The 26,075-nt window shown below is 44.4% G+C and overlaps 1 protein-coding gene across 1 annotated transcript; it reads right to left on the bottom strand.

Moving 5' to 3' along the window:
* Positions 1-288: 288 nt before the first annotated feature.
* Positions 289-24,247, bottom strand: RBP2 (retinol binding protein 2). Its single transcript, XM_046002667.1, has 4 exons — positions 24,108-24,247; positions 9,964-10,142; positions 2,094-2,195; positions 289-491 (listed from the first exon to the last, which is right to left on the bottom strand). The coding sequence occupies exons 1-4, from the start codon at positions 24,178-24,180 to the stop codon at positions 441-443; spliced, it is 405 nt and encodes a 134-aa protein (XP_045858623.1). The 5' UTR covers positions 24,181-24,247; the 3' UTR covers positions 289-440.
* Positions 24,248-26,075: the final 1,828 nt, after the last annotated feature.

Here is a 26,075-nt window from a genome sequence, read left to right as displayed (position 1 = left end):
GGGGATGCTAACTTTGCCAGACAATGCTTCCAGGTAAAGTAATCCCCCCAACAAACAAATTAACAAAAAATAAACAAAAAAAAAACCAACAAAAAATAAGCAAAAAAACCCAACAACAACAAATCTTCCCAGAAAACCATCATGCAAGCCATCACCACTTTGCCTGTAGATAAAACTGACAGTTCTAGAAATAAAAGGAGATAGGTATAAAGGGCTTCAAAGTATGGGAGTGATTTTTGTTTTTTTTCATTTAATGCTAGGTTTCAAAGAAGGAAGGATATGTCTGTCAACAGTTACACATTCATTTTATTTAAATCCCCTCCAGATCTCTTAATGGGCTCTGTCAAGAGTGGGAAGGTCCCCAAGGCTGCTTCCCAAAGCCTGTAGAGAACGCTTGGTGGGGAGTGTGGAGCCCAGACTCAGCAGCCCCACTGTGGCCATTACTTCTTCTTGAACACTTGATGGCACACCTGGTCACCGCAGGTCAGCTCCTGCAAGGTCAGAAAGTGGGTGAGTGACTCACAGACCAGGCCTACCTGTGCCCCCCCGCCCACAACTCTTGGTGTCTGTGAGTTGGGGTGGGGGTGGGGAAGCTGGAGTACAGAGGACACTTAGTCCTTCTTTGCCCACACTTTGCCCACCTTCTGGGCAAAGTGCATCTCGTAGACCCCATCAGCTGGCATGCCCTGCAGGTAGCAGTAATTTGCTTTTGACACTTGAATTGAGCTTGAACAACTATAAAAATGAAAAATGCAGAGAAATTACCCTCTTGGGCGGGATTTTTCCTACTCCCGTGATTAAAGCACCATCTCCTAATTTGTAAAAGGCAGTGAAGCTGTGAAGAAGGAAAGGATCTAGGGGGAGAAGTCTTTGGAAGGCAAGAGTCCAGGAATATATAGACTGGTGGGTTGTCACTCTGTGCTTTCTGGGTTTCTGGCCTCTGGTCACTAGAATATTGATTGGTGGCATCCCAGGTAAGGACAGGACAATAGGGTATGGGCTGCAAAAGGGCTCCCCCCGGGCCTGCCTCTGCAGACAAGATGCAGCTTTTGATCCAGATGGAGGAAGCCCCCAGGCCTTACCTACACACCATGACTCCTTGAGGGAGGAGAGAAAAATATGAGTGTGGGGATGGCCACAAAATCATTGCAGCTGACAATGAATCCATTGTCTTAGCCACAGGAACCACTGGGGATTGTACCACAATTAAAAAAATCCATCATCCAAACCTGAGCAGGTAGGGAAAACTGTCAATGGAAAACATGGTGAATGCTTTCCATTTATCACCAGTTGACAATGCCTCCGAAATAAAGATCTCAGGTGAGGCCAGCCTGGCTCTGAAGGGCACGATGGTGACCTGAATACTGACACTGGGGCCAAGTGCTTGCCTGACTCCAGAGGTGAAGTCATGACTGACTGAACGAAGAGCCATTTAACAAATGAGTGACTTAATGCATGAAGGAGTGAATGATTCCTCACTGTTTGAATGCTGGACACATAAATGGCCTTGAAGATTGAAGACTGAAAAATGTAGCTATCTAGACACATATAATTTATTTCAGGAGATCAGCTATTGTTCCTACTGCTCTGTTCTAATACCAAGTTAACTTAAAGTATTTCAGGATTAGGTGGACGCACCTGCTGATGAGAGGTCAATGCCTGTGGTCTGTAAGATGGTTCCCAAGCCCACCTGCCCCTATCCATCCCGCTCCCACCCCTCTTCTTCCCGGCTCTCATAATGGTGAGGAGGCCAGGAGCTACCCTCCTCTGGGCCATCTTCATTCTGGGCTTCACATTTCTCTTTAGCTGGTCTTTCATAGGTTGTGTGCATTTCTCCTTGGACCTCGGCTTCCTAACTCAGCAGTTTGAACCCTCATTTTAATTGCAGCCATTCACAGAAACAGCCATATAGATTTCTTCCTGGAGTCCCCTGAGCCAGATGGGAATGGCTTTCTGACAATATGACCGCACGTGTTTGGCTGGAGCTCAGGGGAGGAGTGCAGGGCCATTTTTCTTGTCAGAGCACGTGGGGAGGTGAACCTGCAGTTTGTGGAAGCACCAGGGAAGGGACCCGGGCAGACCCTAAGACTTACCAGGTGCAGCTTGTCCCCCTCAACCCACTGCCTCCAGCCGCGGTTCTCCTTCTCCCCCTTCTGCACGCACACAAGGACATCACCTTCCCAGGTGACCAGCGTCTGCAATGACAGTTTCCCAGGCAAATAAGATGGATGGTCATGATGGGGTCGGAGCAAACCTGAGCCCGCAGCTGCAGTTCCTACGGCCACTGCCGGGCTCCCGCTTGTCCACAGGGCGGAGTCTTCAGCCTCTGCCAAGCAGAGATCTGCCAGACTCTCCACATATACCCTCCATTCCCCCAAACCGGCTCATTGTAGCTGCTCCTGTTCTCTTTTAAAGAATTCTAGGGGTGCCTGGGTGGCTCAGTCAGTTAGGCATCTGCTCTCAATTTCAATTCAGATCATGATCTCGGGGGGTCATGGGCTTAAACCCTGCTTCTGGTTTCTTGCTGAGCAGGGAATCTGCTTGAGGTCCTCTCTCTTCCTCTCCCTCTGCCCCTGCCCTCGCTCATGCCCTCTCGCTCTCAAATCAGTAAATAAATCTTTAAAAAAAAGAATTCTACTCTCCCATTTTACCATATGGTGAAGATAACTTTCCAAATCAATGGGGGAAAAGATGACGCATTTAACTATAAATGATGTAAAATTTCTCAAAGGGCAAAATAGCATAAAGTCAACAGATGAAGAACAAACTGTGAAAAATAATTGTAATGCAATAAAAAAACCTGATTTTCTTATATATAAAGGGCTCCTGTAAACTAATAAGAGAAAGATCATTAACTTAACAGGAAACTTTAAAAAGGACACAACCAACAGCTTACAAGAGAGAGGAAAAAAAACAACCTAAAACCCAGCAGATGGCTTTTAAACCTAAGAAAAGATATTCAACCTTACTCATAATAGGAGGAATGCAAATTAAGGTTGTTTTGAGATACAATTCATCATAGGGTCAGAGATCAAAGAGTCTGATAACACACTGAGCTAGAGGAAGTGTGGAGAAGCAGGCACCTCCATTAATGGCTGGTGGGTATAGAAATTGGTATGAATCCTTTTGCGGGGCAATTTTATATTATCTCTTGAAATATAACATTGTTATATCTCTTTGACCTAGAAATTCTGTGTCTGGGAATTTTCCCTACAGGAACCACATGGTGAGGACTGCCTATTGTGGGACAATCATATAGGCAGAGAAGCCACCTGACTAGCAGGGGACCACACAGATGGTTCCAGGGCCTCCTCATTATCCAGAAGCAGAAGCGTGGCCCTTCCCCCAGTCCTGGACTTCCTGTGGGCAGAATGCAGACTGGCTAGTAGCACAGGCGGGGGCGGGGGGCAGCAGAGAGGGAGAGTTCATGCTGGACGGCCAGGCTGAGCTGACCAGCAAGTTAAAGAACCCCAAGAGGCTCAAACTCCTGTGCACAGATCATACTTACAGATTATACCCCCCAACTCCTCTGGCTTCTCTTTCTCCTTTTATTACTCCTAGCACCGGCCTCTGGACCATTTGTACTACCCCTAGGTGGTTCTCCAGGGCCACCCACCTCTGAGCCCAGATGAGGACTCCACATGTGCCTTCTGAAGGATGACGTCACTCCTATCCAGACAGTGGCTTTTTGTCAGTCTTGTCCTTTCTCAGGGATGACCCTGATGCCAGCTGGTTTTCTTCCAAGTATGTGCAAACTGTGCTGTGCCTTTGTGAACAATATTATGCTAAGGACCAAATGTTTGCTTTCCTCTCTATCTTGTAAACCTCGCTGGTGACGAACTGACCAGTGCTTCTTTATACACTCTCCTTGCACATTTGGATCTATATTTTGGGACAAATTTGTTGTCTACAGATTGTTAAATATACCTCCTTCTAAAATAATATTTGACCTTGACCATAAGATATATTTTATGTGCAATTTTATCCCTCCTCATTTTACTCCTCAACACATCACAGTGTCGTTTGTTACGAGGACTAGAAGCCTCATAAATTCCATCAGTGGGTGGCTGGTTTAAGTCTGTGTGGTTCAACCATGCTATGCAGCCCTTGAAAGAAGAAGGCGGTTCTATACCTATGGAGGAGACCAGTCTCCATAGTGTATAATGAAGTTAAAAAAGCTAGGAGCGTGGCCATGTGCATAAGACAAGGTGGGGGGAATATGTATGCATGCCTATGTATGCACATGTTCTCTTGCAAGGAACTAAAAGAGTCCTTAATGGTGATCTTCCTTGCAGAAAGAACTGAGAGGCGGGGAGCCAGTTTGGGAAGGAAATTTCAGTTTTTAATCTTCTTAAACCATCTGCATGTACTAATATTCCCTAAATTAGCTTAACAATAAAATTTTACATGTTTGCTAAAGAAAATAGGTCTCCTCCTTCTTTGGAGCCATCTGAAGCCTCCCATCTTTGAATATCTTGAGGAAGCTTAATTCACAGGTTGCTTTCCTTGCTCCTCTGGGGGGAAGATGTTATTTGGAATATTCCATAATTCCCTCCCAAATAGATGAGAAAGGAATATTCATTTGTCATTGCCCATCATTGGTCTTGGGACTCAGTTCCCTCCCAAAAGTATGAGAAAGGATGACGTCTTATTTGGGCAAAGACTGTGTCTTCTAACCCTCCCTCCCCCAGTCCACATTGCCTTATACATCCTGGTACATATTGACTGAACTAGTGTCTATCTCTCCCAATAGACAATAAGCTCCATGAAAGAAGGGACCATGTTGGCTATTTATTTCTGCAACCCCAGACTAAACAGAGAAGGGGCTTGGTGAGCAATGTTGAATTACTCTGTGACTGAGTTATTTTGTCGAAATGGAATCTTGAAGCAAATCCACATGGGAGAATAAATGAGCCTATGTATTCTTCATTGGTGATGATTCTTGACAACGACTCAGCCAGCCTGCCTCCTTGCCTTGATTTCTATGGTCCCCCTGGAATGCACACATGACCATCAATATGGACACTGGATGGGAACTGTCCATCTACTTGTCTGCTTCCTCATGAGACTGCGAGATCGTTCATGGCAGAAAGGGCTCTAATTCATTACTTTACCCATAGCTCCTGACCCAGGTCTCTCATGTAGTAGGGGGTTGGCAAATTTGTAGAAGGAACAAAAAAGAAAAATGTTGGTGCACAAGGACCTGTCCTAATATTTTCTTTTAATAAATCTTACTGGGCAGCAAGATTAAAAGTTATTCTGACCCTGAGTAAATTGGTTACCAGTGAATGATGGTAATACATACAATATTATAACCTTACTCCTACATAAAACAGACAGTAAGAAGAGAGAATGGTTAAATGAACTAAAATTCCACAATTCAATTTCAGATGGTGTCCTTCATCCTTGTGTCAGAGGAGGTTTTGAAAAAGGCTCAATTGACTTGAAAGATCTTGAGATTGAGGGGATGGAGATAAGCGAGGAAAACCATTGCTTCTGAGTCAGAGGATAAAGAAGACACACTGAACAGAATTAAAGAAGGAATCTGGGCCCACACTGCCATTTCCCTCTCTCCGTATCCAAAGTTAACAGTTAAAAATAGCCTTGTATGGGAAATAGATATGGTACTATCTCAATGTTAAAGTCACAGAAGTGGATCGCTACACTGTGATTACATGAGAGAATATCCTAATTCATAGGAAACACTGAATTACTTAGAGATAACACATCAGATTGTTCAGGGAAAAAATATGTATATAATAGCAAGAGAGCATGTACAAATGGGGCAAAATGTTGACAGTAGGTAGCTCTCGGCAAAGAGTATATAGGTGTTCTTTGCTATTTTCATGCAACTTTTCTGTAAATTTGAATCAGTCCTCTGAGAGTTTTTTTTTTAAAGGAAAATAATATTTCTTTAAATTAAACACATTGAAGGGCACCATGAACATGCTTAAACCTTCCCAGCACACCTGTCCTTGCCCAAGAGTGATTTTTGGCAGCACCCATCCCCTCCAGCAATTCCAGGTGGGGGCCTCCTGGAGAAGGCTGCAGCCCCTGGGCTCTCATGGACACCACAGTGGCATTACTCGTTTTAACTGCCATCGTCGTGCCTGCTTTCCCCTGCCCTGATTGTCCGCCCCAATTACTTATTGTTTTTAATCGAGATATAATTCACATACGATAAAATTTACCGTCCTACAGTACAATTCAGTGATTTTTAGTATATTCACCAAGTTGTAGAACTCACCACTGTCTAAATCCAGAACATTTTCATTGCCCCTCAAAGAAACCCTGTACCGATCAGCAGTCTACTCCCCATTCTCTCTGCCTCTGGGAACCACTTTCTGTCTCCAGGGATTTGCCTAGTATTTTTTTTAAGATTTTTTAATTTATTTGAGAGAGAGAGAGAGATAGCAACAGAGATAGCAACAGAGATAGCGAGAGAGAGCACAAGCTGGGGGAGCAGCAGCTGGGAGGAGAGTGAAAACTCAGGTCTCGATCCCAGCACCCTGGGATCGTGACCTGAGCCGAAGGCAGACACTTAACTGACTGAGCCACCCAGGGGCCCCTAGGGATTTGCCTATTCTGGGTGTGTCGTGTAAGTTACAATATGTGGCCTTTGTGTCTGACTGCTCCATTTCCCAAGGTCACGCAGGTGTGTCCCAGTGTTCCATTCCTTTCTACGCCTGCGTGCTATTCCAGCACGTGAAGATCTGTTACTTCCTTTTACTTTTACTCTGGGTAGCTCGCGCACTTTTTGTAAAGGGCTTTAAGTCCTCTTAGAAACAAACCAGGGTGAGTGAAGAATATATAATACCCGCAAGAAGGAGGAAGGGGGGATCCCTGGGTCCTTCCAAAGGTTGACTCCGTGGTTAACATGGTGTCACCACCCCTGCTGTGGGATGGCACAGATCTGCGGACTTTAGGGCCCTTCTGTGCCTCTGCTACAACCCAACCCCACACCCACACACATCTCTCCTCCAAATGGCCGAATGGAGAGGTTCTCGCGGGACCGTGAGGATGGCAGAGACGTTGAGAAGTAGCAGCAGGGAGAGTAAGAGCATGGGCACTACGGCAGCGCACGCACGCACACACACACACACACACACACACACACACACACACACACACAGAGGTGCGCATGCGCACACATGCAGACTCACATGTGCTCGTGTGTGCACATGCACACGGACACACACAGCTTGTGCCCTCCGCCGTGCCACCCACATGCGGCCACAGACATTAATCAGAGAGAGACTCACGGGCTCCCTACCGTCCTTTTCCAGCTGAGCGGTTCCAGTCAGATTACAACAAGTAGGGAGTCGGGAGGACATCTGCTCTGGCTTGTGATTCTCATGGGAACACCCTTTTGCTGGAGATGGGCAGATTCTGTCCTGGGGGCTTCTCAGGCCCCACCAGTCTCCTGTGTGTGTCTGTGGGTGTGTCTGTGTGCATTTGCGTGTGTGTATAAGCCCCGACTTCTTGTTGTGGGTCGGGCAGAGATAAGAAGTGGGAAGTGAGATTCTCTTTCTCTCTGCAGGACTACGAACTGACTCTGGGGAGGGGACAGGGCTCCGGTGGGGGCGGGGGTATGGAACAGAAGGCAAAGAGACATGAGAGTAGGTGTTGAGAGGTAGAATCCTCTAACGGTCAGGACTGAAAAGATGTAACTTATTTTAGGAAGAGAGAGTTCTCTACTATCAAAGGTGATGAAAGAAGTCGGAGAGAACAGGCCTGCTTTTCCACAGCCTGCATCCAGAATGGAAAGGAGAAGGAAAATGAATCATGGTGAACAGATGAGGTTAGAACAGCAGAGTGATGCAAAAATCCAGAGACAGATTTCCCATTCATTCTCGTGTCTGAGGGATTGGCCTTCCAGCCACACAGTTCAGAGAAGCTTTGTCGATCTATCAACCTTCAGGGAGGGGATTCTACAAGGGGCTGTTCCAGAGCCTGGAAGCCTCAGCTCTTATGCCAAGATTGCTCTGATGGAAGCATTTCCAAAGTGCTTTTCATTTCCCACTTTCCTTTAGCAAGGAGCACTAAATATAATTCAACCTTGACGTGACGGCTGGGATTATCGGTGCTGCAGGACAACTTGATGGAGAAATAAAATGTGTCCTGCTCTCTTGGTGTTACAGTCATCACCAAGGAATGATGACAGCTTTTCTCCCCACCCCAGGAGAGCAGCCAGAGCTCCCTTGCTTTGGGGGAGAGTTGAGACCTCTGACTTTGGATTAGCTCCTGAAAGCACCAGAGAAGAGTGGGAGTCTGGAGTGAGTGGGCTCATGGTGAAAGGGAATGGGAAAGGTAGCAGATTCAGTTTCCTTATGGCCCTCGGAGGGGCTGGGCCACTGCTGGGCTGAGGGCACAGATACCTGCAGATAGGATATGCAGCACAGCCCTCCCTCATTTTGGGAGCCAGGACAGAGACCCTGGTGGTTGCACTGGCATGGAGAGAGTGGGTGCTGTGAGTGTGCAAGCTACCCACGGACTTTGCATATGTTTATACACAGTTGTATAAACTGCATGGGCTTGGACAGTGCGCAGTCAGTGGCAACCATGCTAAATGACAAACCAGAAGTCCTCCCAGGTTTCCTGGACTGTGCAATCTACCAGATTCTTACATGATGCTAAGACTGAAATTGGGGTGGGTGGTGCCTGGATGGCTCAGTCAGTTAAGCATCTGCCTTTGGCTCGGGTCGTGGTCTGGGGGTTCTGGGATTCAGCCCCGTGTTGGGCTCCTGCTCAGCAGGGAATCTGCTTCTCCCTCGCCCTCTGCCCCTCCCCCATTCATGCTGGTGTTCTCTCTCTCTCTTTCTTTCACACGCACTCTCCAATAAATAAAGTCTTAAAAAAAAAGATTAGGATGGGGGAATCCTTAAATATGATTGAGATTGCTTTTCTCCGCATTCCTGTTTGTGGGGACTGACCAAGGGATAATTGGATTTAGATAACCAAAGATAGGTACACTGAGTGTGAGTGTGGGCACTGCAGTGATTGGACACTGGGTTGTCATACTACGTGGTGACACAAAAGGCGAGGGGGACCTGCTGTTACCTTGCCCCCCCTGCCCCTTGCCCCCAACCCCACTTCTCCCTGCTGCTGTCATTCTGCCTTACAAACAGCTCCTCTGGGCGAGGGTCGCTTCTCCTGCAGAGTCCAGTTCCTAGGCCTGAGATAACTCCCCACATGTGTACTCAGAGCTGTCTGCTTACTTTCAGGGTCCTCCCTATAATATCCGAGCAGTTCAAGTGGCTGGAAATCTGGGCTTTCGATGAATGGAGGATTTCCTCAATTATGATGTGAGTTAAGGTGGTGCTTGGACAGAAGCCATCCATGTGCTAGAGATTTCGCTAAATGACTAGCCCTGGGAAAACCTTGACCTCTTTACTCTACTGACTTTTTCTGATTAGCATTGCATTTTTCTTAAAAACAAACAACAGGTTAAATTAGTTGGGACCAACCAAAATCGAAGTATTTCGTATAAAAAGTGTGAGTTCTCAACATCTCTTGAAAAGAAAAAAACAGCCTACTAACACGAGGGCCCCGTGCTCTGGCTGGCGCAGAGTGGGGCTGCCCCTGGGATGAAGAGCTGTGCTACCCAGCTCTCGATATCACTATCATTCCAACTGTCCACTGGAATGATATCCACTATCATATTCCAACTATGATATCACCATCATGCCCACCAAGCCCACGTTGGTATAGGAGCTGGCCTCCTACCCCAGATCCTGGAGAGGTCGGCAGTCTTCTGTCTCTCCTTCGCTTATAAGCTTAGTGTAGAAACTGGCTTGTTTCTTCCTGCTGAGCTTCCAATGCTTGTTTATTGCCAGCATCGAGTCACTCTGGTCCCCTCTCCTGATCCCTCTCTGGTTGTTTCTGTCATATTTTCATTGTGAAGCCAGATGGCCAGCTTCTGGACAGAGTATATGAGTTGAAATGGCCAGGCTAGGTCCTCACCTTAACAGTCCGGTTGTCCAGGCCCTTCGTGCACTCCTCAAACTCCACTCCAACAGTGAAGTCCAGCTCATAGTTGCGGAATGTGCTGTTGGTTTTTGTCTTGAAGTTATCGCCGTCTTGTTCAATGATCTTTGTCTGAGTCAGACGTACTGCGATCTTGCGGGTGGCAAAATCAATATCTGTCGGCAAAGGGGGTCGTGGAGGTTATGACGTGCTCAGCCAGACTCATTCATTTCTTTAACAAGGCCAAACATTCAGGACCAGAGACACAGACCACGGGCAGCCCACATTTCTTTGCTCAAATGGGAAACAAGAGTTGTCTCACACGCAGCCAGTTTGCGCATCTCAGTCAATTGTCTGGAAAGGTCTGGTCTCTCAGTGCCTCCTCAGGAATCCTGATGGGAGAGGGAGGTAGCAGGCAGGGCTCGCCCTGAGCTGCAGCTCTCAGTCGGCATGTGCATTCAAACATACATGCACACACACGTACACACTCACACACACAAACCCTCCCCCAGAGAAGTTCCATTCTATTTGACATATTGGATTTCGTCCTAAGAGTATGCTGAATAAGAGATTTCATAGTTTAAAAGAAAAAAGACCACTTTAAAATAACCGTCTAGATCATGGGTAAAATGGGCCTTTTGTTAATGTCCATGACCGCTAAGGACACATACGCACCTCAATTTTTTTTAAAGCAGATTGGGGGTATACTTAGCTGCGTTGTTCTGCCTCAGTCATGGGCCCCCAGGACAACTTTAAGCATATTCCACACACTTAATAAATACTTGTGGAGAGATTTCTTTGTTGCTTTTAGGAAAATATGAATGATTGTTCATATTTATATTACTGGGAAAAGTTTAAAACAAACCAAAGCAGAAAGGAGAGTACAAGGAACTCCACACAACCATTACCCAGTTCAACCATTATCAGATTTTGCCACATTTACTCCATTTAGATCTTTTCTTTGTCTTGATTTTTTCCCACCAAATTCTATAGAAGGTTTTTTTATCCTCAGCTTAACTCAGATACAATTAACAAATGACATTGCGTCACTTTAAGTGGCATGATGTAATGATTTGATACACATATATGCTGCAAAATGTTGACCAACAATGAGGCAGTTCTTTTTTAAAGTTTAGCATGCATCAGAATTTCCAAGAGAATTCATGCAAAGAGATCGCTGGGCCTTGGTCCATAGATTCTGACTCTGTAGGTCTTGGGGCAAGACATGAGTTTGCACTTCTAATAAACTCCAAGGTGATGTTCATATTATTGGCCATTGATCACACTTTGAGCAGTATTGCTATGACAGATGGACAATTGATACATCAGTAGTATTTGTTTTCACATATATTTTTTTCTAATTTTTAATTCTTTTTTGACATTTATTTATTTTTTATTATTTCACCTTTTTTTCCATTTTTTAAATTTATTTTCAGCGTAACAGTGTTCATTGTTTTGGCATCACACCCAGTGCTCCATGCAGTACGTGCCCTCCCTATTACCCACCACATGGTTCCTCAACCTCCCATCCCCTGCCCCATCAAAACCCTCTGGTTGTTTTTCAGAGTCTATAGTCTCTCATGGTTCATCTCCCCTTCCAGTTTCCCTCAACTCCCTTCTCCTCTCCATCTCCCCATGTCCTCCATGTTCTTTGTTATGCTCCACAAATAAGTGAGACCATATGATACTTGTCTCTCTCTGCTTGACTTATTTCGCTCAGCATAATGTCTTCCAGTCCCGTCCATGTTGCTACAAAAGTTGGGTATTCATCCTTTCTGATGGAGGCATAATACTCCATCATGTATATGGACCACATCTTCCTTATCCATTCGTCCATTGAAGGGCATCTTGGTTCTTTCCACAGTTTGGCGACCGTGGCCATTGCTGCAATAAGCATTGGGGTACAGATGGCTCTTCTTTTCACTACATCTGTATCTTTGGGGTAAATACCCAGCAGTGCAATTGCAGGGTCATAGGGAAGCTCTATTTTTAATTTCTTGAGGAATCTCCACACTGTTCTCCAAATTCACATATATTTTTGATTGAGACTAATGGCAATGAATGTTTGAAGATTAAGCTCACTAGAGAGCCTTTAACTATTTTTTGTCTTTAACTGTATCTTCATTTTAAAATCGGGAGGAAGTTATTAGGAAGTATTTTAAAGGAAAATGTACTCATTTCTCAGAGACTGTTAGTAAACAAAAGGGAGTGTGCCCTTCAGTGGGTGTTTCATTTATTAAGCTTTGAATTTTATGGTATGAAGCTAGGTATGGAGCCAAACTTCTCGCTAACTTCTGGTTGTGTATAAAATGTCACCCAAGCCAGAAATTCACTGTCCTGTGGAATAGATTTTAAAACAGAGCATAATTCTGGAACTTGCCATAAACATCATTAAGCTCTTAGTATCTAGCTAAAATCATATTGGATCCCCTTTATGTCTGTGAATTCTCCAGATATTTTTGGTTGCCAATCTAAATCTTTAACTTTTTTTTTCAGAAATTCCACCTGGAAGTTTTTAAAAATACTGACATTGGTTCTATCATAACCCAAAGATAATAATGACCTCAAGAGTAAGAACAATTCAGATTAATTGAGTGTTCTTTCTCTGAGAATCTCGGGCCCATCTCTATGGTAGGGGTAATTAAACTTCACACTGTGTGCTTTCTGGTGGGGGATAGATATTATTGTGTCCATGAGGAAGACCAGTGGTTACCACCAACAGTTTAGGAAGCTCCTGGCAATATGGAGAATTAACACCTCTACTGGCCTACCCCCACCCTTTCTGCTACCCTTCCATGGTAGCCAAGCATCACTTCTCTCATCTTCTCTTCCCATTACTTTCTGACTCATCTTCTGGATCTCTTTAATTACTATCACTCTTCTCCTCCTAAAGGACCAAGAAGAGACTGAAGCTGGCTGTTTGGACGTCAGTGTGGACCAGCAGTTTGGCCACAGCTGGGAACCCTCAATACTATTATATCTGCATAGGGAAGTGCTCTGGATGGGTGTTTGGACCTGAAATTGTATAGTCAGTCTTTATCAAAAAGGGAATAATTTCAACATCAGGCAGCCAAGAAAGTAAACAAATTACATACCCATTTCCTAAGTTGAGAAGAAAAACAAGTTCAAGTTGTCATGAACTAGTGCATGAATGCTAGTGTCTTGCTGAAATATCATTCATGACTATTGGTTGAGAACCTGTCATGTCTAAGAATTCACCAAAGGGTCCCAAAGCTGGCTGCCCATCAGGATTCTGTGGGAAGATATAGAAACTACAAATGTCTGGGTCTTACCCCAGACCTAGAATCTCTGCATGGTTTTAGATCTTGGATTTCTTCATGAGGGGTTGTTTGGAAAGATTTGTATGGTTTAAGAAATTTGAAAGCCATGACTTAAACACCTACTCCTCAAGCCATAAGTGATGATATGGAGGCCAAGAGAGGTTAAGTGACTTGTCTAAGCATACATAGCTGAAAAAGCAATCACAAGGTTTGATAATTGGGTGGATATGTGTGGAGAGATCAGGTTGGGAGGCGAAAACATTAGTTTTGAGTTTGGGAGTCAAGGTGCGATCCAGAAAATTCAGAGAGAGAATTAATCTTATGGGTAACATAGGAACTGAATTTTAGGTCAGATGACCTGGAGGTTACTCTGTGTGGAGCCTTGGTAATATTTGGAGTGGTAATTAAGACACACCTTGGAACCAAAGAGCAATGATTCCCCAGGGTGGAACCACCCTTGAGAAAGTTCACCCAACAAACCCATGAGGTAAGTATTATATTATCTCCATTTTACTAATGAGGAAACTGTCTCAGAGAAGCTGTGGCACTATTCCTGAGTTGTATAGCGAGGAAGCGATAAAGGTGGAATTTGAACTCAGAATAGTTTATCTCCAGGGCCAGCATAGTGCTCCACAAGCTCTGGGCTGGCCCATCTTGTCAGAAGGTCAGACCACCTGAGTCTGCACTTTCTGTGGCTGCTCAAATACCAGTAACTTCTAAGTGATACTTCTTTACAATTCCCCTGGAGCTGGAGGGACTTCTAGATCCAGCTGGAGGACACCTCCCTCTTTGGGACAGTATATGTTTCCCTACGCTCTAATGTACCATCTTCACCACATGTTGTTTTCTGGGCTCAGGGTTCCCTGTGAAGTGTGAGCTGGATCAGTCACACTCCAACTCCCGGCCTTTTTCTGATAAATCATTTAGGTTCTGCTTAGGGAATTGTACCTGTGGACATCCAAGACACAGAGCCTGCAATGAGGCCACAGGACATGGAATTAGATAAAAGCTCTCTCTGCTGACCTTTGTGCTTTGAACATTCTAGGCTAGCATTCATATGTAACCCCACTGCATTTGCCATGGTGCTCAGCTTCATAGGTCATCAGGTGGTCCAAAAAATGTGGCTCATGATCAACTGTTTGGAAAGTGGGGAGGTAAAACCAAGAGAGGCTGGTTTCTACACTGAGGAACTTCAATCTAGGAAAGATATGGACTTTCCCAGTCTTATGTGGTTGTAGGTCCACCCTGTGATGGGACATCCCACCCAGCTGGTCTGGTGTTCTGTAGAATATGATACAGAAAGGCCTGACAAAACCCTCTGGCTTTCTCTCAGTCACCTGGGCCCTGCAATTATGGAACTATATCCTGTTTGGTTTTCTCCATTCAATGCAACTTCTGGCCTGTTTGGAAGGGAAAAGACTAAACAGGACTAAGTGGTCAAGTATTTCTGTCTTAGAAATTAATCTTTCCTTAAGATTGCTAAAAGTCACTGCAGAGTCTTCCATATTTAGTCAGTATAAACACATGCTTGTGGCAGGCAGAGGGCTAACATGTCACACTCCAACTCCTATTTCTCTCCTTCTGCCTCAGATACACAGTCTACTGAGTCAGGTGACACCTGTGTGTCCAGCTTCAGTCCCATGGCTGGACCCTTGAGTCCAGATCTACAAACAGGAGAAAGCAGTGGCCATAAGTGGAGCTATTATGAACTACATCAGGTTGCTTTGAGGATTAAATGTGATGGTGTTTGTGAAGAATTCTGCCCAGTGTCTGGTGGCTTGGGTAATGGCCCCATAAATGGTAGCCGCTGCCATCATTGTAATCATCATTATGAAGCTCCTTTGATCTCACAGGGTGCTGTGCTCCACATCCTTTGCATTTTCCCAGATATGCCCTGTGTGTTTGCCCCCTAAGTCCCTGCAGCTCTCCTCCCAGCTCTGCAAATTTCACAAGACCAAGTCCCAGTCCTGCCCTTGGCCAGTTCTACTCTTTCCCTGCCTCCTTCCTCACCTGCTTTTCAGACCACACAGCTTTAACCCCCACCCCCAGGAGAAACAGCCCGATAGTCTCCTCTGATTTTTCATGGGGGTGATTTTTCTTTCCTCAAATTTCTTACCTCTATGAGATAGAACAATTCTGTCTTCTTGCTCTTTGTCCCCAGGGTTGGGCACAGAGTAAGTGTTCAAGAAACACTTCCAGATTGTTTAATAATCACCATAGTTTAGGACAGTGGTTCTCACAGTGAGGTCTCTGGGCCAGCAGCATTACAGCACTTGGGAACCTCTTAGAAATGTAAATTCTGTATTCTTGGCTGCCTGTTCTTCTCATTTAGTACCCTGAATGTCTCGCCAGTCCTTTTTGGCTTGCTAGGTCTCTGTGGATAGGTGTGATGTTATTCTGATGTTCCTCCCTCTATAAGTAAGAAATCTCTTCTCTCAGCTGCTCTGAGGGTAGCTTCCTTGGCTCTAAGATTTGCAAGTTTCACTAGTATAGGTTGGGGTATTGTTCTATTTTTTTTAATTTTGGGAGGGGTCTTCTCTGCCTCTTGGATACAAATGCTATTTGCTTTCCCAGACTAGGGAAGTTCTTAGCTATGATTTACTCAAATATACCTTCTAGTCCTCTCTCTCTCTCCACCCCCTCAGGAATTCCAATAATTCTAACACTGGAACATTTGATGGTGTCATTGATCTCTCTAAGTCTGTTCTCATGGGCTTCTAGCTGCCTATCCCTATCCTCCTCAGCTTTCTTTCTTTCCATCAGCTTATCTTCTAGATCACTAATTTGTTCTTCTGCCTCATTTACTCTGGCTGTTAGAGCACCTAGTTTATACTGCATCTCATCCATAACATTTTTAAGTTCAGCTTGATTAGATCTCATTTCTGCCCTTAGATATTCTATATTGTCGCTAATGCTTTTTTCAGGCCTACCTATTGACTTCACAATTGCTACCCTGAAGTCTCTCTCTCACATCTTGCTTATATCCACGTCCATTAGTTCTTTGGTAGAGGACATTGTCTCTGGTTCTTTCCTTTGTTGGGAGTTCCTTCCAGTCATTATGTTGAGGGATGGTTGAGGGAATGTACAGAGTCCAAAATATCAATCACGGCCCAAGCAAAATGTACCTACAAAAAAATCCGAAGTGGTCAAAAGCCATGACAGATATGCTATCAAAGCCAAGATGATCCAAAACAATAAAAAAGAAAGAAAAGAGAGAAAAAAAAGAGGGGGGATGGGGACAGATTATAATCTCTCAGAGTGGACAAAGCCAGGTGATCTGCCTGTTCCTGCTTGATTTTTGGTCTGTGTGTTAGAAGACACTATATCTCAAAACTGCAAAGAAATCAGAACTTACATATATCACAATAAAAATGAATAGAGTGAAAAATGGGATAGTATGGGGAATAAATCTCTAAAACAAATATGTGAAAAAGAGAATAAAAGTTAAGAAGTGACTTAAAAACATAGGTTGGGAAATGAATAAAGATGTGGTTCATACATACAGTATTTTATATTGTAGGCATATTACTGAGCCATCAGAAAGGATGAATACCTGCCATTTGCATTGACATGGATGGAACTGGAGAGGATTATGCTAACTGAAATAAGTCAAGCAGAGAAAGACAATTATCATATGCTTTCAGTCACATGTGGAATATAAGGAATAATGCAGAGGACCTCAGGGGAAGGGAGGGAAAACTGAATGAGAAGAAATGAGAGAAGGAGACAAAAACCATGAAACACTCTGGACTCTGGGAAACAAACTGAGGATTACAGAAGGGAGGGAGTTGGGGAGTTGGAGTAACTGGGTGATGGATATAAGGAGGACATGGGTGGTGATGAGCACTGAGTGTTATACACAACTAATGAATTGTTGAACACTACATCAAAAACTAATGATGTACTATATGTTGGCTAATTGAACATAAGAGAAAGTTAAAAATAGAACTACCCTAAAAAATAAATATGGGAAAGATAAAATAAGATGAAATCAGAGAGGGAGACAAACCATAAGAGACTCTTAGTCATAGGAAGCAAACTGAGGGTTGCTGGAAGGGAAGTGGATGGGGGGCTGGGGTAACTGGGTGATGGGCACTAGGAGGGCAAGTAAAATAAAACAACGAAAACAAAACAAAAAAAGTGTAAATTCTGGGGTTTACCCTAGACGTGGGAGTTGGACCCTGGTTCTTTCAACAAGGCTTGCAAGTGATTCTGTACATGCTAAAGTTTAGAACCACTGGTATAGAAGAGGGAGGGTAACGTCCAGGTATAAATTCTGCCCCAGATTTCCCAGCTATGTGACCTCAGGGAAGTCACTTTCCATTTCTGAACCTTCTAAGCTTTCTCACAGTAAAATGAGGAAAGAATGGAGCACCTGGGTGGCTCAGTTGTTAAGCATCTACCTTTGACTCAGGTCATGATCCCAGGGTCCTGGGATCGAGCCCCATACCAGGCTCCCTGCTTGGGGGAAGCCTGCTTCTCCCTCTCTCACTCCCCCTGCTTGTGTTCCCTCTCTTGTTGTGTCTCTCCATCTCAAATAAATAAATAAAATATATTTTTTTAAAAATGGGGCAAGAATGCTCATTTTACAATGTTAGTTATTGAAGGATTCAGTTAAAATGATGGTATAATGCTTTACAAAGTACCAATGAGCTTGTGGGTATTCTGAGCACATTGGGCACCACCCTTGGCCTTTTCTGTTTAGGTGAAACAGTGGCCAGATTGGCTTTAAGTCCAGAGTAAAATGTTTGGTTCATATTTATGCATCTGTAAGGGCTCTGGACTCCAAAGGAACAGTCAGGATGGTGGCTGATCTACTCCCTCACTAGCGGAGCCCTGGCATTTCATCCAGCCTGGCCAAACATTTCTCTGCATGGATCAGCTTCCTCACTGCAAATTTGGCTAGTGGGTAGAAACAGCTTTATCTCCCACTCATGAGGTCCATGCTGTTTTAAACCATGGTGCCAGAACTGTAGTTAGGAGATGAGAAAGAAAACCACAGGCCAGTATTAACCAGGTGAAACGAAGGGGAGTGCTCCAGGCAAAACAACGAAGGGAGAACTGGGGATTACAGAAAAATTTAGGATGGCAGCATTCCTCAAAGAGGATGTGGAAGTCAAGGCTCAGAGAATTTAAGTGGTGGGTTCAGAGTTACCCAGCTGGGACAGAGTTCCTGACAGATTGCCCACAAATAAATTCTGTTATCACTCACAATTAAGGCTCCCCTAACAAAAATGATCGCTTGTCCCTCATTGCCTAGAAAGGTAGATCACAGCTAAAAATACCTGTTGCTGAGAGTACTGGTTTGTCCTGGTCACACCAGCCCCTGTCAATATTTCTGACCAGTGCCGGGGGAATCTTATTAGAGGCTCTATGCAAATGGAATCAAGTATTGCTGCTTCTCTGGATTGAAAAATGGCTCAGCGTTTTGGCCACCCTTTAGCATTTGCACAGGCTAGTTAATCATGTCACCCCAGCTCCACTCCAGGGAAGGGAGCCAAGTGTTCTGTTGGTGGATTCGTGATATTTCTAATCAAAAGGAAATGTTTAACTGCAGCAGTAGAATACACACACACACACACACACACACACACACAGAGATTACAAAAACACTTCCTCTTTGTACTTTGCAGAGAAAATTATTTTCCTGATATGGTATTTTAACACCAGGGTTATTGAGTATGTTTTATCTGCTTTTCTGGATTAAAGGTATCTTCGAGCCTGATTTATAGCCAGGTAAAACGAATTTCTATCTCAGAGGAAAAGGTCCAAAGGCAAGCTATTTCTGAATAATATATGTGGCGCGTAGCTTTGCAGAAGAAAACAACAACACCGAAGTGACTTTATTAAAGCACACTTTCCGTAACTGCATTTTGAACAATGTAAGTCATAAAGTTGAAATATGAGTATACTACTTACCATTACAATGCTTTGTAATATGCTTGTGAAAAAGCTAAAGTGGCAGGCTAAAAGGGCAGGCACTCTTTGTAAATTAAAGAGAGAGATGCACACATATTCATCATGTGAAATCTGAGACCCATTTCAAGCGTGGCTTTGATGGGCTTCAAACCTGGACACCTTAATTCTCAGCTCATCAGCACTCTTAGACAACTGTGAGAAGCAGAGCGCAAGAGCAATTTTTTCCATGTCTTTTCCTCTGGATAACACATTTAGAGAGAAATTGGACTGGCCCCTGCCTGCCTCCTCTAGTCTCTCATGGGCATCTCCAAATATGTTTAAAACCTTTCCTAGACAGTGGAGGCAGGCTGGAGACCCTAGGGTGCCTCCCTGCTCCCTCTGCATGATTCCACCCCCCACCCCACTCATACTCTAGTACTCACTACTGGGATGGAGGCAGGGGGAGGTGCGGCCAATACAAGGGAGGAGAGAAGGGGCTTTCTCTCTCTTTCAGAAGAAGCTAGGAAAGGGCTGAACTGATCTTCATTGAGGTCTTTTTTCTACGGCATTCCCAGCACTTTAAAAATTTTGAAGTCCAACCAGGGAATCCTGGGTGGCTCAGTCCATTAAGCATCTGCCTTTGGCTCAGCTCATGATCCTAGGATCCTGGGATTAAGTCCCGCATCAGGCTCCCTGCTCAGCAGGGATCCTGCTTCTCCCTCTGCCTGTCACTCCCCTTGCTTGTGCTCTCTCTCTCTGTCTCTGACAAATAAACAAAATCTTTTTTAAAAAATTAATAAAAGTCCAACCAGATACCATGTGGTTCAAGTAAAGACTATGGCAATGTATATAACTTCTTTGACCTCTAAGCAGTAGCAGAAATCCAAATTTTGTGAAACTAACTCTTTAGGTCATCGGGCATTTTTTCTTTCTCTCTCTCTCCCTCTCCTTCATTTGGTAATTAATTTCCACCCAGGGACTCTGAGTGACTCTTGCAATGTTTCTAAGGGTGCTGACTATCTATCATCCCAACAAACCTTGCTCAGAACGAATTTCTTCTCCCCTACCCCCATGCTTAGTACCTGCACCTAGAACAGTGCTGTGGAAAGAACTGGGGTGGTAGAAGCAGGCAGACTGGTTTCCTGTCTGAGTAACATCATTGTCCAGCCACAGGTGACCCTGGGGAGGTCCTTTCACTTCTCTGGGCTCAGATTCCTCATCCTGTGAAATGGAAAACATTCCTTCCATCTTAATCCCTGACTATCACCTGAGCTATAGATTTGTATCAACATGCCAATTTTAATACTTTACCTGGATGTGTAACAGGCATCTGAAATCTAAATATGCAAAACAGAAGTCTTAGTGCATTTTGCCCCACTCAGCAACCCTCTCCAAACTCACTCCTCCCCATGTCTTCTCTATTTCAGCCTATGGGATCACCATCTTCCCAGTTGTTCAGCCCTAAGCCTGGGCCACCTTCATTTCTTCCATACCCTCTGGTTTCATATTCTTCCGCAAACCCTGCTGGCTTTATCTCCAAAATATATGTTGAACCTGTCCTCTCTTCTCCAGGCCCCTGGGCACTGCTAGCCCAAGCCACCATCACTTCTTGCCTGAACAACACAGCTGCCTCCTAGAATGGGCCTCCCTGCTTCTAGTCTTGCCTTCCAATGATTCATTCTCTACATTATAGCCATAGTGATCCTTAAAGAATATAAATAAGATAGATTGTCTTCCATCATAAGGGCTCACCTTCCCCTTGTTTACCACTTCCCAACACACCAGCCTTTGTGTTTCTTGAACACACCCAAAACTTTTGCATTTGCTGACTCCTGTACCTGTGACAGGACTTCTCAACAGTCAAGCCTTGGTTCACTTGTCACCTCCTCAGACAGCCTCCCCTGACCACCCAGAGCTCTTCAAGTCCTTTTTACTTTCTTTAAAGCTCTTACCACAACCGGGGCACCTGGGTGGCTCAGTGGGTTAAGCCTCTGCCTTCAGCTCAGATCATGATCCCAGGGTCCTGGAATCGAGCCCCGCATCGGGCTCTCTGCTCAGTGGGGAGCCTGCTTCCTCTCTCTCTCTGCCTGTCTCTCTGCCTACTTGTGATCTCTGTCTGTCAAATAAATTAAAAAAAAAAAAAAGCTCTTACCACTACCTTAAACTATTTACTTTCTCTCTCTGCTGCTAGCGTATGCACTTTAGGAGACAAGAAACTTGCCATGTCATTGACCACCATGTTGCCAGTGCCTAGAACAGTTCTTGGCATGTCACAGGTGCTCAATGCAATTGTTGAATCTGAATAAATTAAATGAAATAATGTATATAAAGTTCTGATAAGATGCTTACAGTGGCTTGATAATGCCTATCATGGCATGTGCCCCCCTCGGAAGCTGGACCATGGCTCCTAAACAGTCAGGACAGGATTTGGAGCATTGTGAGTATTCAGGAATCCTTTCCTGGCAGAAACCATTCGGGGGGGGGGGAGCTGCCTGACTTCAACCTCTAAGCCTGCATCCTTTCTAGGAAATAGGTCTAGCCTAGACACACTAGGACTTTTTGCAGTGGCCTCTGCTCTTTTAAATCTGTGTATGTTAATTTAAATGAAAAGATGTTCTTCATAGAAGATGGCCCCCCCACCTTCTTTTCCAAGAGAAGAACTGGATTTTTTCTAATAGTTACAATTTGTGAACCAAAGAATTCCTAGATGTCTGAGCTGAACATTAATTGAGCAGTTTTAGGACACACACATTCCATTATATGTCCACATCTTCACTGATTAAAGTTACATGATGGTGTTTCATTCTCTAGGCTCCTTCCCTGCCTGGTCCCTGCCCAGTCACCAAATCTAGTCTATTTCCCACTCCAGACTTCACCTTGCCCTCTTTCTTGGCACTGTTCTCACCATCTTCCCAGGGCCATCACAACAACCTCTTTACTACTCTGAGAGTCCCTGCAGATCTATTCACCCCTGGCTGTCAGAGTGAGCATTGGTGACTTCTCTCTCCTCTGCAGACACTTCCTCCCCTCGTAGGATGAAGTCCATACATGGTGGCAAGCCACCTTCAAGATCTGATCTGTCACATTTCTGATGCTCCTTCATCTCCTCCTTACACTTCACCTTTGGCAATACAACTTGTTCTATTCTCTCTGCCCAGCACTATGTTCTTCTGCCCAACACTATGGCCTTCACACATGCCTGCACAGTCATACCTGACTCCACTTCAAAACCCCACCCAGCACTTAGGAAGCCTTCAATGACCTGCGTACAGTAGCTCCCTCCACCACATCACGCATACATCTGGTTCCTGTTGCTCTACTGTTATGGACCCAAGGGATGGAATCACCCACTGTCCCATGAGTGATGGATTGCATTTACTTAAATAGTTGCAGCAATAGTTCTCATCCTACCTGCTCTTCATACCATGTGACTTGGACATTTTTCTTACTGAAAGATAGGGGTCTCTGTATCATTCCCTCGAATGTAAGTGGGCTCATGACTCCTTCAACCCAATAGAATACAGAATGCTGTATGATTTCTGAGGCTGGGTCATAAAAGGCCATTCAGCTTCTGCCTCCTCTCTCTTTGGACACAACAAGCATGCTGTGAGGAGAACCAGGCCAGAAAATTACTATCTGGCAGATGAAGAAACTGGTTCTGGAAGGTTAAAAAGTTGATCAAGGTTAGAGAGCAAGCCTTAACTGGGCTGGCCCTTCTGATTTGGTTTCCTTATCTGCACGATCTTGCTCAGAATTATATTTCTGAGCTAAGATCCAGACCATCTGCCCATTTATAGAATCAGTTTTCCATTCTATCATCCACTCAGGGTACTAAACTCAGCACAGAAGGACTGGGGCTCTGGTAAGAGGATTTGTGCCTTCCCTCTCATCCCCCAAGGATTTGTGGTAAAATTCAGATAGCCAGCAGGAAAAAGAAAGAAAGCAATTCTGTGTTGGAAACATGCCTGGAGTACATGAAGAAAGTTCCAATCTCTATAAGTTGTGTAATACGTCCCAGCTCTTCTCGTTCACTGAACACGGTAGAAATGTTCATCAAGCTAGAAGTTAATTGCACAGGAAATTCCACAATTCCTATTCTTGGTGAGACTTCCCATCATCTTATCCAAATTATTAAGCCTCTCACCCCACAGGCAGCCCCAACAGTGGGGAGATTCCAACCAGGAGCTCCTTATGTGGAGGGCTCTAAAGGAGGAAACATGATGAGGAGGTTGCTACAAGACGAAATAAGCACAGGAAGCCAAAGCTCCCTGCCCAGTGCCTGGCCCATGGCAGCTGCTCCACACATCAGCGCCTCCTACAGGTTTTATGTGATTTCTGTTAGCCCCATGATAGATCCCACAAGAGAGTCAACTCAGGACACAGACTGATCAAGCCCTTGGCCTGAAGTCCAGTTCAAAAGGCAGGTAAAGCAGTGAGTTGTTTGATCTGTTGACAAAAGCCACTCCTAGTCTTCCGTGGGTCTGATATTCTCTAGCTGAGAAATTTTTTTAGACACTCTTTGTCTGCTTCTCCACCACAAGCCTGATGCAAGAGCAAGGCAGAGGCCATTCATGGATAATATCTGGTCCAACTGGTGATCTAAGAGACGGTGGTCAAAAGCAAAAGAGCTACTGCGTTATCCTGTCAAGTTTGGTTTTACTCCATGTGTGCATGCGTGTGTGTGTGTGTGTGTGTGTGTGTGTGTACCCTCCATTCACATGTCTTTTCTCTGTGCCAGGTATTATGCTAAGGACATTTCAGACATCATCTCATTTCTATTATTCCCCACTTACAGATGTAAATTCAGAGAATTTGTATGACTTACCTATTACTACATAGCTAGCAAATAAGGAGCGAGGTTTGCACACAGATCTGTTGATCTCCATGGTGGCACTGTCCAGATGGCTGGACCATAGTTCTCCCAAAGTTCCCCTCCTCCCCCAACACTGGTCTCTCCCTTACCTAGGGCCTTCATGTATCCTTCAAAATTGTCATTACTCTCCATCTCCCAGGTTCCATTCTGGTCCCTTGTCATGGTGATAGCCTCTGGTTCAATGTGAGTGAGTGCTGAATGTCAAGGAGCAGACTGCAGGGAGAACCTGTTGATATGAGCTACTTTTATAGTGTAGTAGACCAGGTTTACAGCTTTGAGATAACAGGATCAAAGGTTATAAGCACAACCCAAAAAAACTTTCCTTTCCTTGGCAAAGTTCAACAGGACTATGAGCAACATACACTCAGAAAGTCCAACGTGGCCAGCGTGGGTGTCCCAGTGACCTCTTCCACCTGCAGGGCTCCAGAGCAGCTCTTTTTTGGCTGGCTGGGTTCCCACAGAACCCCTGGTCCCACACTGAACACTCTTTGTTATCCTTGAGGAAAACAAATACCCTGTGCCCACCCAACACTGGGCAGAGCCCAATCTACTAAAAGCAAGCCAGATCTGGGGAGGCCAGATGAGAGGCATAAGGGAAGTGGGACTCTACTTCAAGACCCCAGGAACAAGCTGAGGATTGCCCTGACCAAAGTGGGGGACATAGCTGGCATTTGGACAAAGACTCTTGGTTCAGGTTGTTCCCCCAATTAGCTGTCCCAGTGAGTCAGAAAATGAGTTGGTTTCTTTCTCTGATGCATAATTCTGAGAGATGAGGCCCAAGCAGGGGCCACTACACTCTGAAGCATAGAAGTGTGAGCTAAGATGGATAAACCATGAGTCCCCAGAAGTGAGGCCAATTTTGATTATGGCACTTTGGAGTTCTAATATATGTATTCATATGTTGTGAAATCTAAGCAATGGTTCTGTCTCTGTGTGGTTTGGGGATGTAAAGCAGCACATCTATTTTTTAGTAAATATACCAGGATCAGGAAGACACATGGTAAAAAACGGCCCAGTTGCTATCAAAAAACCAATGTAGGATAAAGGGAAGAGTAAAGGACAACTTCCTAAAAAGAGAAAATGAGTGAAGACAGAAGAAACTGACAGATGATAAGCATCAGTCTTCATTATTTGATGTTCAGCCAGAAGCTGCTGTAAGCTGAGCACTTAGCCTCCTGGTTTGGAAAGGTAGGTATTCCTCTCTGGGTTCAGATTCAAGGACCTCCACACAGTCCCTCTTATACCAAACTGAATCTCCTATTAGGCCTCCCTTGCAAGAAAATATTAAAAAGCTGACCTGGTGGGGGAGATGGTTGGAGGCAAAAGTGGTATTGATAATTGCAATAAGAAAAGAGATTTGAATTTTAATGGGTGGGTGGAGGCATTCACTCTGTGTCAGACAGGAAGTTGAAAATAAGATTCTTGCAAAAAACTAACACTGGACAGACTACTCTGCCAGTGAGAATGTGAAATACCCAAACCTGCCCAGAGACAAAGAGAAAGTTTGTCTATTTGACCTGGGATCTATGTGAGTTAAAAAGAAGTTCTGCCCTGCTCTGTTTCTGGTTTGGGGTTTGAGCTTATGATTCCTGCTAGCCAATGTATTAAACATATGGAGTCCTGAACTTGAAAAACATATAGGCTTCCAGAAAGAAGTAAATGTGAAAACTGTCTGGAGGGACACATCTTCAAACTAGGCCAACCAGAATTTCCTGTGATGAAGTCAACCAAATGTGAGCACATCAAAATTTGTAAAACACACATGAAAATCCACCAAAAAGCAAACAGCGCAGAAATATACAGTCAAACTAGACTTTTAAGGGCCTCAGATGATAAAAATGGTCAGTAACAAACTATAAATTAAGTATGTTTGGAATGAGCAAAAAAATTTAAAAACATGAAAAAGGATAAAATGACATTTAAAAAATTAGATCAAAAAATAACCAGAGAGTAGGCATAGAAATTTTAAAAATATAGTCAGTAAAATTTAAAAGGTAACAGTGGATTAAAAGCTGATTAAACACAGCCAAAGAGAGACTTCATAAACTGAATGATAG

The sequence above is a fragment of the Meles meles genome, chromosome 4 (genome assembly GCF_922984935.1).
Source record: "Meles meles chromosome 4, mMelMel3.1 paternal haplotype, whole genome shotgun sequence".
In the NCBI taxonomy this organism is placed as follows: domain Eukaryota; kingdom Metazoa; phylum Chordata; class Mammalia; order Carnivora; family Mustelidae; genus Meles; species Meles meles.
Note: the sequence above shows the minus strand (reverse complement) of the source record. Positions and strands in the feature narration are given on the sequence as shown.